Below are 13,118 nucleotides of genomic sequence, written 5' to 3'. Positions count from 1 at the left end.
GGGATTACGGTGATGTCAATACAGTTCCACACTAGATTCAAGGTGCAGGTGATGATATCCAGAGCCTTAAACAGTTTAGGAACTTAATACATGAGGGAGTGCCTATCCCTTTATACAATTGCTCAAGGACTGAGGTCTGGGGAGGACATGTGAGAGGGCCTTTTCTACTGTAGCACCCAATTTGTGTAATGCCTTCTTGGTGGAACTAGCCCTGATGTTGGTTAAATGATTAAAAATATACTTCTGGGAAAGGAGAGCTAGTTGGGAAACACACAAACACACACTTCAGTTCTTTCAAGTCCACAGCTGAGGGAGCTACCATGTTAGTAGAGCATGGAAATGTTACTTTTTTTTTTACTAACAACTCCCAGAATCACACAACAACTGGCTTGCTAACAAAAGTATCCCTACCAACCTTCTGATCCTGACTGTAGGCTAGAATCCAATCCTCTTGTTTTGGGTGGAAGAGCATGCTGTGAATGTAGAAGTTCAGTCGGTATTTTTGATAGGTGGCTCCTTCATCAGAACTGATAAGGAGACTGCTCTCAATCTCTGGGTCAGTGAGCAACATAATCTGTAAGAGAAAAACAACAACAGATGAAGACTGGAGTTTAGTATAGGGAAGACAAAGAAAAATATTAACCCTCTAAATCTATAGGAAATCATTTTAGTCAATTCTTAGTGGTCTCCACAGCATTTCAGAATAACCAAAGTGCAGCAAATACAAACTGAGACAAAAACTAAGGTGACTTTCTCAATGGAAAAGGAGTTCAGTAGCTAAACATCTTGCTTATTAGAATTTCTCCAAATATTCTGTTAATTCACTCTAATCAGCGTTGCTATAAAATATGAGGGCTGCCATGCTACTTATTATTCACAATGTTGTAAACCAGACTTATATTGCAAACATTGAATTCACTTTTTGTTTGTTTGTTTGTTTGTCATTGCAGCAGTATAGCAACTGAAAGCCATCCAAATGCTCACCTTAGAAGCCAGACAGCACTACCAACATAGGGTTTTCCAAGGCACTTGAAAGTAGGCTGGTGACTGAAGACATATCCAGCCCTCTCCCAGTAGTGTAATGCAGTTGTGTCTACCTGTTGCAAATCACCTCATAATTGAGAGAGAGCTAGATGCTTGTTTACTCACTGCTCTGCTCCCTAGTGGCTTGGAAATTTGTCAGTGATGCTACCTAGTTTCTATTATTGCTTTTTGTTTGTTTGTGGTAACACAAGGAGCTGTAGTTGAAGCAATAAAGATATGTCATCATAGCTACATCTCTTGATGCAGGATCTTGGCTGTTATTTTTGCTAGTAAATATATATTAGATGAGTAAATATAATTATTTAGAAGCCCAGAAGTTTGTGCTGACATTTAATTCATCTATATTTAAAGAAAAAATGTCTTTGTTCTTACTGCAGCTACCTATACTTAAGTAACCAACGTCAATTCAAGCTCTTGGCCTAGGAAAGTATGATCCCAGTGGAAAAATAAAGAACAGCTCTACAGTAAATAATCAAGATACATTCATCTAAAGAGTACCAAAACAACAGAAAGCAAAGGAATATGCCCCTATAATTTAATTTGATCATTTCCAGGTAAACACAAGATAAAGGATTGAGTAGAGTAGAGTAGAGTACTGCTCAAATGTGCTTAGCAAGACTATGGAGGCTATAGAACAAAATCAAAGAACAAAATAAAAAAGATTGTTGTAGCTGACATTACACACCTTGAATTCATGCATCAGAACTTCTTGGGTGATTTCATGTCAACTCTACATATCTAATCTGTGATTTTAATGGCTGGCTGGTTGTGCTTACACGGTGGATTTAGAGGCAGCTTGTGCCACATTCAGCTACTTCCCACATGTCCACACTGGCCTTTTCCCAAAGTGAAACAGTTAAATTCTGATAGCCACAAACCTTTATTCAGATTTGACTTCATTACAAGAGATCATTACAAGAGACTGGTTTAGATCTTATTTGTCTGGCAGATGTTTTGCAGTAGTCACAGGTGATCAGACTTCTTCTCCTGTTCGCTTATCTGTTGGAGTTCCCCAGGGCTCTGTTCTGGGTCCCCTTCTGTTTTCTCTCTACACACTGTCCTTAGGTAAACTCATTAGATCTTTTGGTTTTTCCTACCATCTGTATGCCAATGACACCCAGTTGTATCTTTCCACCTTTCTCCAAGACTGGAACAGCAAGTTTCATCTTGTCTCACAGCTGTCTTGCAGTGGATACGCCATCGGCGTTTGAAGCTCAACATGTCCAAGATGGAGCTTCTTGTCTTTCCTCCTAAGTCCACCCTTCAACACTCCTTTTCTGTCTCTGTGGACAACATTTCTATTCAACCAGTCCATCAAGCCCACAGTCTTGGTTTTATCTTTGATTCTTCTCTGTCATGTATCCCTCAGATCCAGACCACAGCCAAGGCTTGTAGATTCTTTTTGTACAATATTGCCAAAATCCGACCATATCTTTCCACCTCTACTGCCAAGATCCTAGTCCATGCCCTAGTGGTCTCACGACTTGATTACTGTAACATCCTCCTGGCTGGGCTTCCTCTTTCTCACCTCCGCTATCCAGCATTCAGCTGCTCACATTATCACTTCTGCCCACCGCTCTGACCACATCTCTCTTGGGTTGGCATCCTTTCACTGGCTCCACCTCCCTTTCCACATTCAGTACAAGCTCCTGCTGTCGACGTTTAAAGCCCTCCATGGGCTGGCTTCACCTTACTTATCAGACCTTATTTCTCCTCACCTTCCCACTAGGGCCCTCCGTTCTGGTAGTCAAGATTAGCTGTCCCAGCCCAGGATTTCCTCTGCCACTTCTTGGATTCGCCCCTTTTCACTCACTGCCCCTCACTCCTGGAACCTTCTTCCCCCACAAGCAAGAGCCATCACTTCTTTAACCAGCTTCAAAACGGAGTTGAAGACCATCCTGTTCCGAGAAGCGTTCCCAGGCATTGCATAATTGTCACTTGCTATTTGATGTTCTTTTGTTGCCTGTTTTATTGAATCATTTTCTGCATTGCTATATATTTTATATGTATTATCCTACTAGAGAGGCCCCTTCTCCACCACCACTCCCTTCTCCTTCTGTGTCGTGTCTTTTTAGATTGTAAGCCTGAGGGCAGGGAACCATCCAGTTAAAAAGATTGTATGTACTGTGCTGTGTAAATTTACAGTGCTTAGTAAATAAAGGTTAATAATAATAATAATAATAATAACAACAACAACAATAATAATAATAATAATAAAGATATGTGTTAGACTTAACGAATTCAATATACTTCACTGTTAGTTCATAAAACACTGGCATCATCCAATCAGCTGTGGTGGCCTGACATGACAATCCTTCTCCTCTTTGCCCAGATAACTATTATTAATGTCACTTAAGTCACACCTTTCCATTTTCCCATCCCACTTACAGAGAGGACATAGAGCCCAGATTAAAAATTAGGCTGGACCAGAGGAATCATGTAGATTAGCAATATAACAGGAGACCAGCTTAAATGGAGACCAGCTTAAAATAGAGGGGTCAAAAATTAGTACTGATTCCAGTTTTTGCACAATGGATCTTCCTGCCTCTCTGTTTATCATCCATATTTCCATGCAGTTTTCTTCTTCACTTTGAACTTGCTTATCTCTAACATTTTAAATATTTCATTCTGGCCTTAGGAATCCAAATAAATGAATGATCAGACTGGAAGCCGACTGGAACAGTAAAATACCACTAGCAAAATAAAAACATGGAACAGGATCCAATGATGTGTTATGCAATGCACATGTGGGGCAGAAATGTGCAATCACTCAAAACTGCAGCACTTTTCACTGGCAAAAAAAATGATGGTTTTTCAAAATGAATAACAGATTGTCTCTTTGGCATTGAGAACTACTATGGCAATAACATTAAGCTCTGGCTATGCACGAGCTCTGCTCTCTTGCATACAGATATCAGTTCTTTAGATTTTTGGCCATATTAAATTGACTGCATGCATATTCTATAGTAATGTAGCACATTGACAAAATCCAACATATGTGACTTTTGGAACATTAAAAACTTCATAAATGAAACATACAACCATTGGCATATAGACTAAACAAAAAGGAATCATCATGCTGGATGACATACAAACAATGTCATCATTCCAAAAGAAAAAAAGTGATTTGACAGATGGTTAGTTCCATTACTCAAAACCAAATGAAAACTAATGTATATTAGCACACCATTAATCTCACCCAACTGTGTCATTTGCACATTAATCTACCTCTTTTACCTTCTGTATGTGTATGGATGTTCAAGCATGTGTGTCACACACACATGCCCAGATATATGTCTGACAGAAGAATTTATCAAGTGCCATGAAATTTCTAGGCATGGTTTCTAAAATTTATCTTGCTTGAACATATCACAGCAAAAAAATCTATTAGCTGGAAATGATGTTGCACGAGGAATCTATAAACTCTTCCAACTATCCTTTGATCTAACAGAATGATGTCAGACCAGAGTTTACAAATTTTTGGACTATAAATCCCAGAGTACCAAACCCAGCATAGCCAGAGATTCTAAGAGTTATAGTCCAAAAAAGTAATCTTTACAAGTCCTGTTCTTTGTTTTACTTAAGAGTATATCCACACTGCAGAATTAATGCAAATTGTCACCACTTTAACTGCCATGACTCTATCCTACAGAATCCTAGAATCTGTAATTTGGTGCAGTACCAGAGCTCTCTGACTGACCAGCCTGAATATCTCACCAAACTGCAAATCCCAGGATTTGCATGCCAGTAAAAGTAGTGTCAAACTGCTTTAATTCTGCAGTTGGATAAAACCAAAGGCATACATACCCCTTTCAGTGGGTTTATTTGGCCCAACAATAATTGAAACCAATTTAAACTTTCAGACTGAGCAAGGTATAGTGCCTGCATCAATAGCATAAAGAACTGTACACACTGGTCCCATGCACTTCTTCTAAGTATCTGATTAGATCTTGCTATGTTGAGTGGCAAGTTTTGAAAAGGACAAAACACATTCTTTTAGTGAATTTGGATTCACTTAAACACAAGTAGAACTCTCCACATGACCTCGGTACTTAACACAGCCGGTGTGCATTGTGTTCCTTTCAAACCTTGTGGCTAACATACAGCCAATATGAACAGTCCTCCTCTCATGTCCACTAACACTAAGTCTGACCAGAGTGGGTTGAGACTAGTGTGTACTCAAACCCATCTCCTGTCATTTAGGAGGGAAACATTGCTAATAGGCAGTTTACTAAGTGGGATGCTCATTCTAAGAATAAGAGTAGAGGAGCAGGAACAAAAATAACACTACTAGTCAGTAGTAGTACTGACTAGAATTTTGGATCATTAATTGTTCTAGTTCTAAAAAACCTAGGAAACATTCAATAATGTGGCATCTTCCAAGTAGCATCACTTCATGTATTCTGCTATTGCAATGCTATCTATAGCAATTTCATTCAGATGTTTTGTCGTTTATTTATTCATTCATTCATTCAATTTATATCTTACCTTCCTCCTTCCAAGAGACCCAAGGCAACTTAAAAGCCTGTTTGGAATTGCTTCCAGTGCACTTATCACCACTGGAGCCATTATTCCCAGAGGTACTGAATCTCCATTTGTAGATTTCAGTATTTTATCATTCTTCCCCTTTGATTGTCCTGAAGGACTGCGACATCTGTAATTTTCTTCTTCTTTTTCAACTACAGTTATGTCTGACATAGTAATCGTTTATCCGTCTGGATCTTAAACTCCCATAAACTCCCAGCTAATTTTTTTTATTTTTTATTTTAGGCTTATCTTCCCACCCACTCTTTGCAGATGGTAAATTATAACTTTTGCACAGATTTCAATATCCATTTGCAGCCATTTGATCACATTGTTTGTTATATTCATTTATATTCAGTTTCCCCTCATTTTTATTATTAGCTAAAAAGTCATTAGGAAGTTTTGAACAAAGGATGATTTGCACAAGCCAGTCTGGAAAATGATAAAGACAGAATATATTCAATAGATCTTCGCGAACAGGGAAGAGGGGAACTTTTCCTTTGCAGCTGACTGCAGAATCCATAATACAATTCTTGTCAAAAACATAACTTTTTTTAAGCATTACAGTTCCACTTCTGTCTACAACAGACAGGAACACACAAAGATATTAAATGTACAAAGAACTATTAAAATAGGCAGTCACATACAGGATTTGGGGCCAAAAATAAAAAATATCCAGTTGGCCGAAAAACAAATAAAACCACAATTAGATACATGGTGATTGTATTTGTCACAAATTCCAACTACTGGGATAAAAATAATAGTAGAGTGGATAATCTCTCTCAAAGAATAATAAGGTTTTTTACAAGATGCAGAGACTTTTCAGCATGTGACAGAATGTGGAAGCAATACAGTGAAGCCAGCTAGGATGCTAGGGTAACACATTTCTGTATCCAGTCGCAAACAAAACCACCATGTGTCCACAAACTGGAAATCTGTCAAGGAATCCAGTAATGAACAGTCACTTTCAGGCAACATGGGGATCAGGGGAGTTATAGTTCAAGGAGAAAGCACCACATTCAATATTACCCTCAATCTCAAACAATTTCTTCTTCTCCTTACTGACAAATTAGGGCTGCATGCTATAACTAGTACATGTAAAACCCATTATCAAATATGGAGACTTGTTAGTCTTAGGAAACAAAATCACGGGTGCCAATAAAAATGTAGAAATGTAAAATGTGCATGTCTGTGTATGAGAGCCAGCGTGATGCAGTGGTTTGAGTACTAGACTGCAACTTTGGAGATGGGTCCAAATCACGTCTCAGCCATGGAAACCAACATGGTCATCTTGGAAAGGTCACACTCTCTCAGCCTCAGAGAAAGGCAAAGGCAAACCCCCTCTGAACGAATCTTGCAAGAAAACCTGGGTGATAGGTTCACCTTATGGTCACCATAGATTGAAAATGATGTGAAGGCACACAACAACAGCAACATGTATGTGTCTGTATGTGCACATCCTTGCTTCTTCCCTGATGGCATTATGGGGTTAACAGTGCACAGAGGCATCATTATAAAACATGCATACAACCTCATTAACCAAAGTAGGATTTCTCTCACTTCTGGACTATTCATATTAAATTTATGATCATGCATGCAAAGTACTAATGGAAGGCAATATGACTGCAGAAATAAATTATTTGATTATTGTTTAATGTTTTGAGAGGGAGAAGATCCCCAGCAGGCACACCTCCTTGATGCTGGGGCCAGCTGCTGCCAAGAGCACTCTTCATCTGCAGCTGTTTATGGGCTCTTTTATTGCAATTTGCAGATAAGTTGAAAGCTTAACGGTCAACAAGAGGAAGGTCTGAGGTCCTATACATTATAGAAAAGCGCAAGTAGTCTAGTAATCTAGGTGGTTGCACAGCAGCTTGAGATGACATTCTACTATCTGACTGCTTAGACATGGTACACCTGCAAGAAGACAATAAGTGGCAGCAGAGAGATCAGCCTTTCTTCCTAAATTGTTAAAAAACAGCAGCCATTCCAAAAATCTATTTGAACCATTTCCATCTAGTTACAAGCATTGGGTTAATTTCCTCTGCCTACCTTTCTACCCTTATGCCATGTCTTATTTGGAGTGCAAGCCAGAGGACAAAGACTGTCATGCTACCTTTCTGGAAAGTTGCTCTGAGAGCCTTTTTGGCTAAAGGGTGAGGCAGAAATGTTTTTAAATAAATGACTAAACGGTTATGTGGAACTGAACCATATGGAAAATCCTCAATGGGCTACGTGGAAATTTTGAAACCAAAGTTGTATTTAGTATATTTTTGTTTCAGCCATAAACTGAAATACTGTATGCATAATGACTACAAAAACAGAAGCAAAACAAACAAACAAACAAAACCAAAGTGGCTGGGAGGGGAGATTTTAGCTGAATTATGCAAATTGGTAAGTCAAGTATTTTGCTATGGCTTCTGCAAAGCTGCTTTTGCTGACTAGTGGCCAAGAAAATAATTATTGTATAATACACCATAATGTTAATTGACAGCACTTCCGAAAGAGAATATAAAGGAACATGAGTGACATCTGTCACTTTATTTGTTATTTCATTTTGTTTCACACATACATTCTATAAATAATGAACTAAATGAGGCAAAATATGTTTGCATGTTTCACTTTGTTTACATGTATCAAATTTTACATATCTTGATAATCTGTCAGTGATGTATTATGCACACCTAGGCTGCTGTACATGTTTTTGGAAGTAAATTCTATGGAACATAATGATACCAGTAAGCATGTATGCTAAAAGATGGGGAAGCATTGATCCAGTAGCTGGAGGCTACACCCCAGTCTTGGAGGCCCAAACATAAAGTTAACAGGTTCAAAGATAAATGTGTTATCTCCTTTCTCCCTCATTCTCTTGCAAACACATAGGAGATTAGCACACCAGCTTTCATTCCCTTGCTGGGCAAAGGATGTAAATGCACAGGGATGGATTTTATCACACAACTCCATCCCCAGGCAGTACTGATCCCATACCCAATATGGGCTTCTCCTGGGGATGGAGCTGTGCAATACAATCCATCCTGTGCATTTACATCCCATGCTGATCACAGGATTAATAGCTGATGCACTAATCTCCATAGACACAATATGAATTCACACACAAACTCACAACTCTGAAAATACCTGAAGTTACTGGGATGGGAAATGATGAATTATAAAGCATTGGACTTTCTTTTATGTCTTAATGCTTTCAAAATATGTAACTTACTGCTGTTTTAAACACAATAGCATTTTAAATGTTTAAATTATAATTGGGTTTTGAAAAGTTGTAGTTTGCTTTCATCTTGCTGAGAGTTGCTTTGAATCCCATATTGGGAAAAGTGGGTTATTAAATAAATGAGCAAAACAATTAAATCATACTCCCAAATGCAGACAAGACTCCAAATTTGGTCTCAGGCTGCAAGAGAACAATTTATACTACCTATCTATGTGCTTTTAAATCACAAAATATGAATGATCCATTGTGTACAATTATGTCATTTTTACAGTATTCTACCGACTCTTGCATAAAGATGAAAAGAAATTCAGAAGTAGATTTAGAGCATAAATCTCCTGGTAAGGAGAGGAAAATGTAGAGATATTAGGACCCAAATCCCACTGATGAACTAAGCTTCCTTGTTTTCCAGGATCATGTAGCAATGACGACAGAGGCAGACTATAGCCAGACCCCTGTTTGGCACAGCATAGCTCAATAGTTCAGCATGTGGAGCTACATTGCCGCTGACCATTGAACACTCCCTAGACATAAAATTCAGGCACCTGTGGGGGAGAACCAGAAATGGCAGCATCTGGCTATGGCCCATAGCCAGATGAAAAATGATTACATCATGTGCTGAGATTTGCGAGGATTCTCTGAAGGTTTCAGCAGATGATGCAATCCCTTTGCACCTGATTATTGGGACATACCTAGAAGTTTCTCTGATCCCCCCCTCCACACACACACACACACACACACAAACCATGAAATACCCATGGAGATGAGCCTTTAAAAAAAAGTAAAGGCCGTCCTTGACTGTGTGTCAAGTCGTAATCATCTGCAAGGGACAGTGCTCATCTCCGTTACTAAATGGAAGGGCCAGCATTGTCCAAGGATTACTCAGGTGGTTGTGTGGCCAGCATGACTGCATCAAATGCTTTTACCTTTCCACGGAAGTAATACCTATTTATCTACTTGCATTTGTATGCTTTCGAACTGCTAGGTTGGCAGAGGCTGGGACTAGTGACAGGAGCTCACCACATCATGCAGCACTCAGGCCTCAATAGTAAGCAGAAGGAAGGCTTTGTTTATTGAACAAGACCAAAGGAAATACCAACGCCTGCAACAACCAAAATGATAAAATAGAATAAGGTAGACTTATACCTATGTATACCACTAACAGAATACCAGCCAAACATCAGTTAGCCACAAGCAGTTTATACAATGAACTCTTGTTATACACTGAGGTTTGGTTCCAAGATCCCCCATGTATAACAAAATCTGTGTATGTTCAAGTCCCATTAAAAATAATGACATAGCAAAATGGTGTCCCTTATCAAAAATGGAAAATCGAGGTTTGATATTTGAAATTTATACTTTTTTTGAACATTTTCAAACCATGTATGCTTGAATACGAGTATAAAAAATCTGTGTATAAGAAGGGCCAACTGGATCTCCATTGCCTCATTTCCTTCAAAGCTTCAATACCCATGGACTTTTACTTCCTGAAACTACCACCTACACCAGCACAATTATTCTGGCGTTGTGCACCAACAGGTTTTCTGCCCATGCCTACATAGGTAGGACAAATGGGATCTTATTAAGAACAAGGACATTTGAGATGAATATTGTGAAAGAACATCTTATAATGAGCCATATAAGTCTATGAACTAGTCTCCCAGTGGATGCAGATATACGATTCAGTGTTTATGAGGCTTAATAAAAATAAATGGAGTAGAAATTCCTGCAGCTATGGATCTCCCCGTCTGTGTAAATCCCTTATTCCCCATGGGCTAAATCCTACTCAGCAGCTGTCTTGCCTTCAGTTCACCCATTCTCACAATGTTCTACAGATAATGAACTCTCTGTCACCCTGGGCAAATGTCTTGTTAATAATCTTGGCACTGTCCGTGCATTTGCCAGCCAGGTTTGGCCATTTTCATGTTAACTATCTAATGTAGCAAGTGATGCATACAGCCTCTTTGCTTCAGGGAAAACACTACTCAGATATAGGTTGAGGAAGAGTTTCTTAACCTAATAGTAGGTAGAAGATGAAAGCAACACTGGAAATGGTTGAAGACAGAAATAAGAGCTGCTTGTCCTATATTAATTTTTGGATATTTAACATGCTTTTTTTGTTTGATTTCTATCTATATCCCTTAGAATTTTTTTTTGGGGGGGGGAGATCCCACATTACCAGTACAGACACATGTCCATGGCATGGAGGAAGTAGAATCACATTGGCAGAATTGTACACATCCCATGGGTGTGCTGAAGATATCATCAATATAGCTCCCCTTTGTGCAAACAGCCAGAGATCCTGGTTGCATGATCCTCACCACATAATAACTGTGTGTACACTGTGTGCATACAACAGAGATGGATGATGTGTCATTCATTAGCTGCTACTGAAAAATCCCATTATCTGCCATTGCTCAATGCTCTCTAGATGTTGCTGGAAAGCTTTAACAATGGCTCCTTGGCAGTTGCAGTCCAAACACATCTAAAGAACCATGTTTCTCAACCTTTTGCTTCAAAGGTTTATCCACAGTAATGAATATGGGTCGGTAATGTGCATACTGCCAGAATCCTATTTCCCCTTTTACATGCATTCAGCAGTCTTAGATTCAGAACTGTACAGATCTGGACTTTCAGGGATTATAGGGACTACTCAGTTATAATATTATGATTCCAATTTAACTGACCTGGTTCATTCCTATGGAATTCTATGATTCATAGATTAGGAAGGGTACTTAGAATTCACAGCCAGAGATCTCTAGTGCTTCACAAGACTACAAATCCTAGGATTTCATAGGATGCAGCCATGTCAGTAAAAGCAGAATAACAGTGCTATATGTGTCAGCTAAGGTGGAATCATTCATTTATTTAATTAATTTATCACACCACTATAGTTTGAAAGGCCTCTGTGTATGTTACTAAAATCTGCATTCGTTTCTCCATTGGCAGTCCAGTCATGGCCATTCTATTACTAAGATTATGTCTTCCTGCTTTGCTCTTACTTTAACATCATGAATGATAATAATGCAGTGCAATGAAACAGTCTCAAAGAAAAATGGAGTAAGCCGATATCTGGGTACTATTTCTTTCTATGCTTGATAAATAGAGGGTAAGTAGAATTATACTTCCACAAGATTTATGACCAAGTCAGTGCTGGTAGATTATGATGGTTTTTGTGCCTCTTAAATACAAAGAACACTGCCCTTTATTAAATACGCAAGTTTAAACTTTTTAATCTCTTGACTGTCCTAGCAAGAGAATTGGTGTCCTCATAGAGCAAGATTTAAATGAACTCTATGAGAGATCAAATGACATAAAAATATGTTAAACACTCATTTTGCTGGCTGAAGAGGTTCATGTTAGGTCTCCTATTTCAAAGTAAGTGGGTGTTTTTTATTATCGTTTTTAATTTGTTTCTATTCTGGTACAAATGAGATTCTTAGTTTGGTCAACACAGAGTATGGGAATGACCATGTTAAATAAAATGCAAGGTATTTTTATTTTGTACGGTAGTTCTTGAATAAGAGGTGATACATTTAAAAAAAACACAGAACAACTCTATTTCAAAGCAATACTTGGAGAAAAATGCTCAGCCACAAGTAGCAGTGCAGGTTGTTAGACAGGTTGTTATTCATCATATTGATGTGTCTGTATGGGACTACAACCTCTTGCTCATAATTAAATGTCACAATTCATAGGAAAGGTAACACAAAAAAGAACAACTTCAAGAGGAATTGAATACAGATGTTAACATATGAATATTTAATCACAAACACAGGCAAGATCAATCTTTACCAATCCATTGGCTTTAGTATTAGAGAAGAAGTGGCAGTCAGTGCTGTACTGCACTGTGAGAAGACTTTTCAAAAGTTGTATTCCTCTAGGTCTAGAATACAACTTGTGGCATGTTTTTGCCCATGTGGATGTTCATTAAAAAGTAATAAGCCATCTGGGTTGGGGTTGTAAGCTTCTCATGGCCTAGTGATGGTATGAAATTCATTGCCATGTGGTACAGTGAGGGTTCTGTCTTAGAAAGCAGGGACCAAGGAAAGGATTAGAGAACATACACACTCATGCACACACACTCATTAAGGTAGGGTACAAGCAACCTCTGGATCATGTGTTGCCACCCTTGCTTTAAAAGAGGGTTGATCTATCAGTGCTTTGAGGGAGATGAGACTAATTCCTAATGGATAGGACTATCAGTGAGTCAGCTAAGAGTATAAATCTTTGTTCACTTTCTTCTTGCAATCAAGAATGAGTAATTTCAACACTCTTCTCTGCATGGAAGAAAAAAATGAGAAAATGGTACACTTTTTGAATA

The 13,118-nt window shown here is 38.6% G+C and overlaps 1 protein-coding gene across 5 annotated transcripts in view; it reads right to left on the bottom strand.

Annotated features, from left to right (window-relative positions):
• Nucleotides 1-13,118, bottom strand: part of SORCS1 (sortilin related VPS10 domain containing receptor 1) — a 553,983-nt gene that overhangs the window by 200,443 nt on the left and 340,422 nt on the right. For all 5 annotated transcript variants that reach the window (XM_042460820.1, XM_042460822.1, XM_042460821.1 and 2 more), the window contains exon 4: nucleotides 416-574. In XM_042460820.1, the coding sequence (XP_042316754.1) occupies nucleotides 416-574 (159 nt within the window). The remainder of the gene's footprint in view (nucleotides 1-415; nucleotides 575-13,118) is intronic.

This window comes from Sceloporus undulatus, chromosome 3 (assembly GCF_019175285.1).
Source record: "Sceloporus undulatus isolate JIND9_A2432 ecotype Alabama chromosome 3, SceUnd_v1.1, whole genome shotgun sequence".
Lineage (NCBI taxonomy): Eukaryota > Metazoa > Chordata > Lepidosauria > Squamata > Phrynosomatidae > Sceloporus > Sceloporus undulatus.
This window is presented reverse-complemented; position numbering and strand designations above follow the sequence as displayed.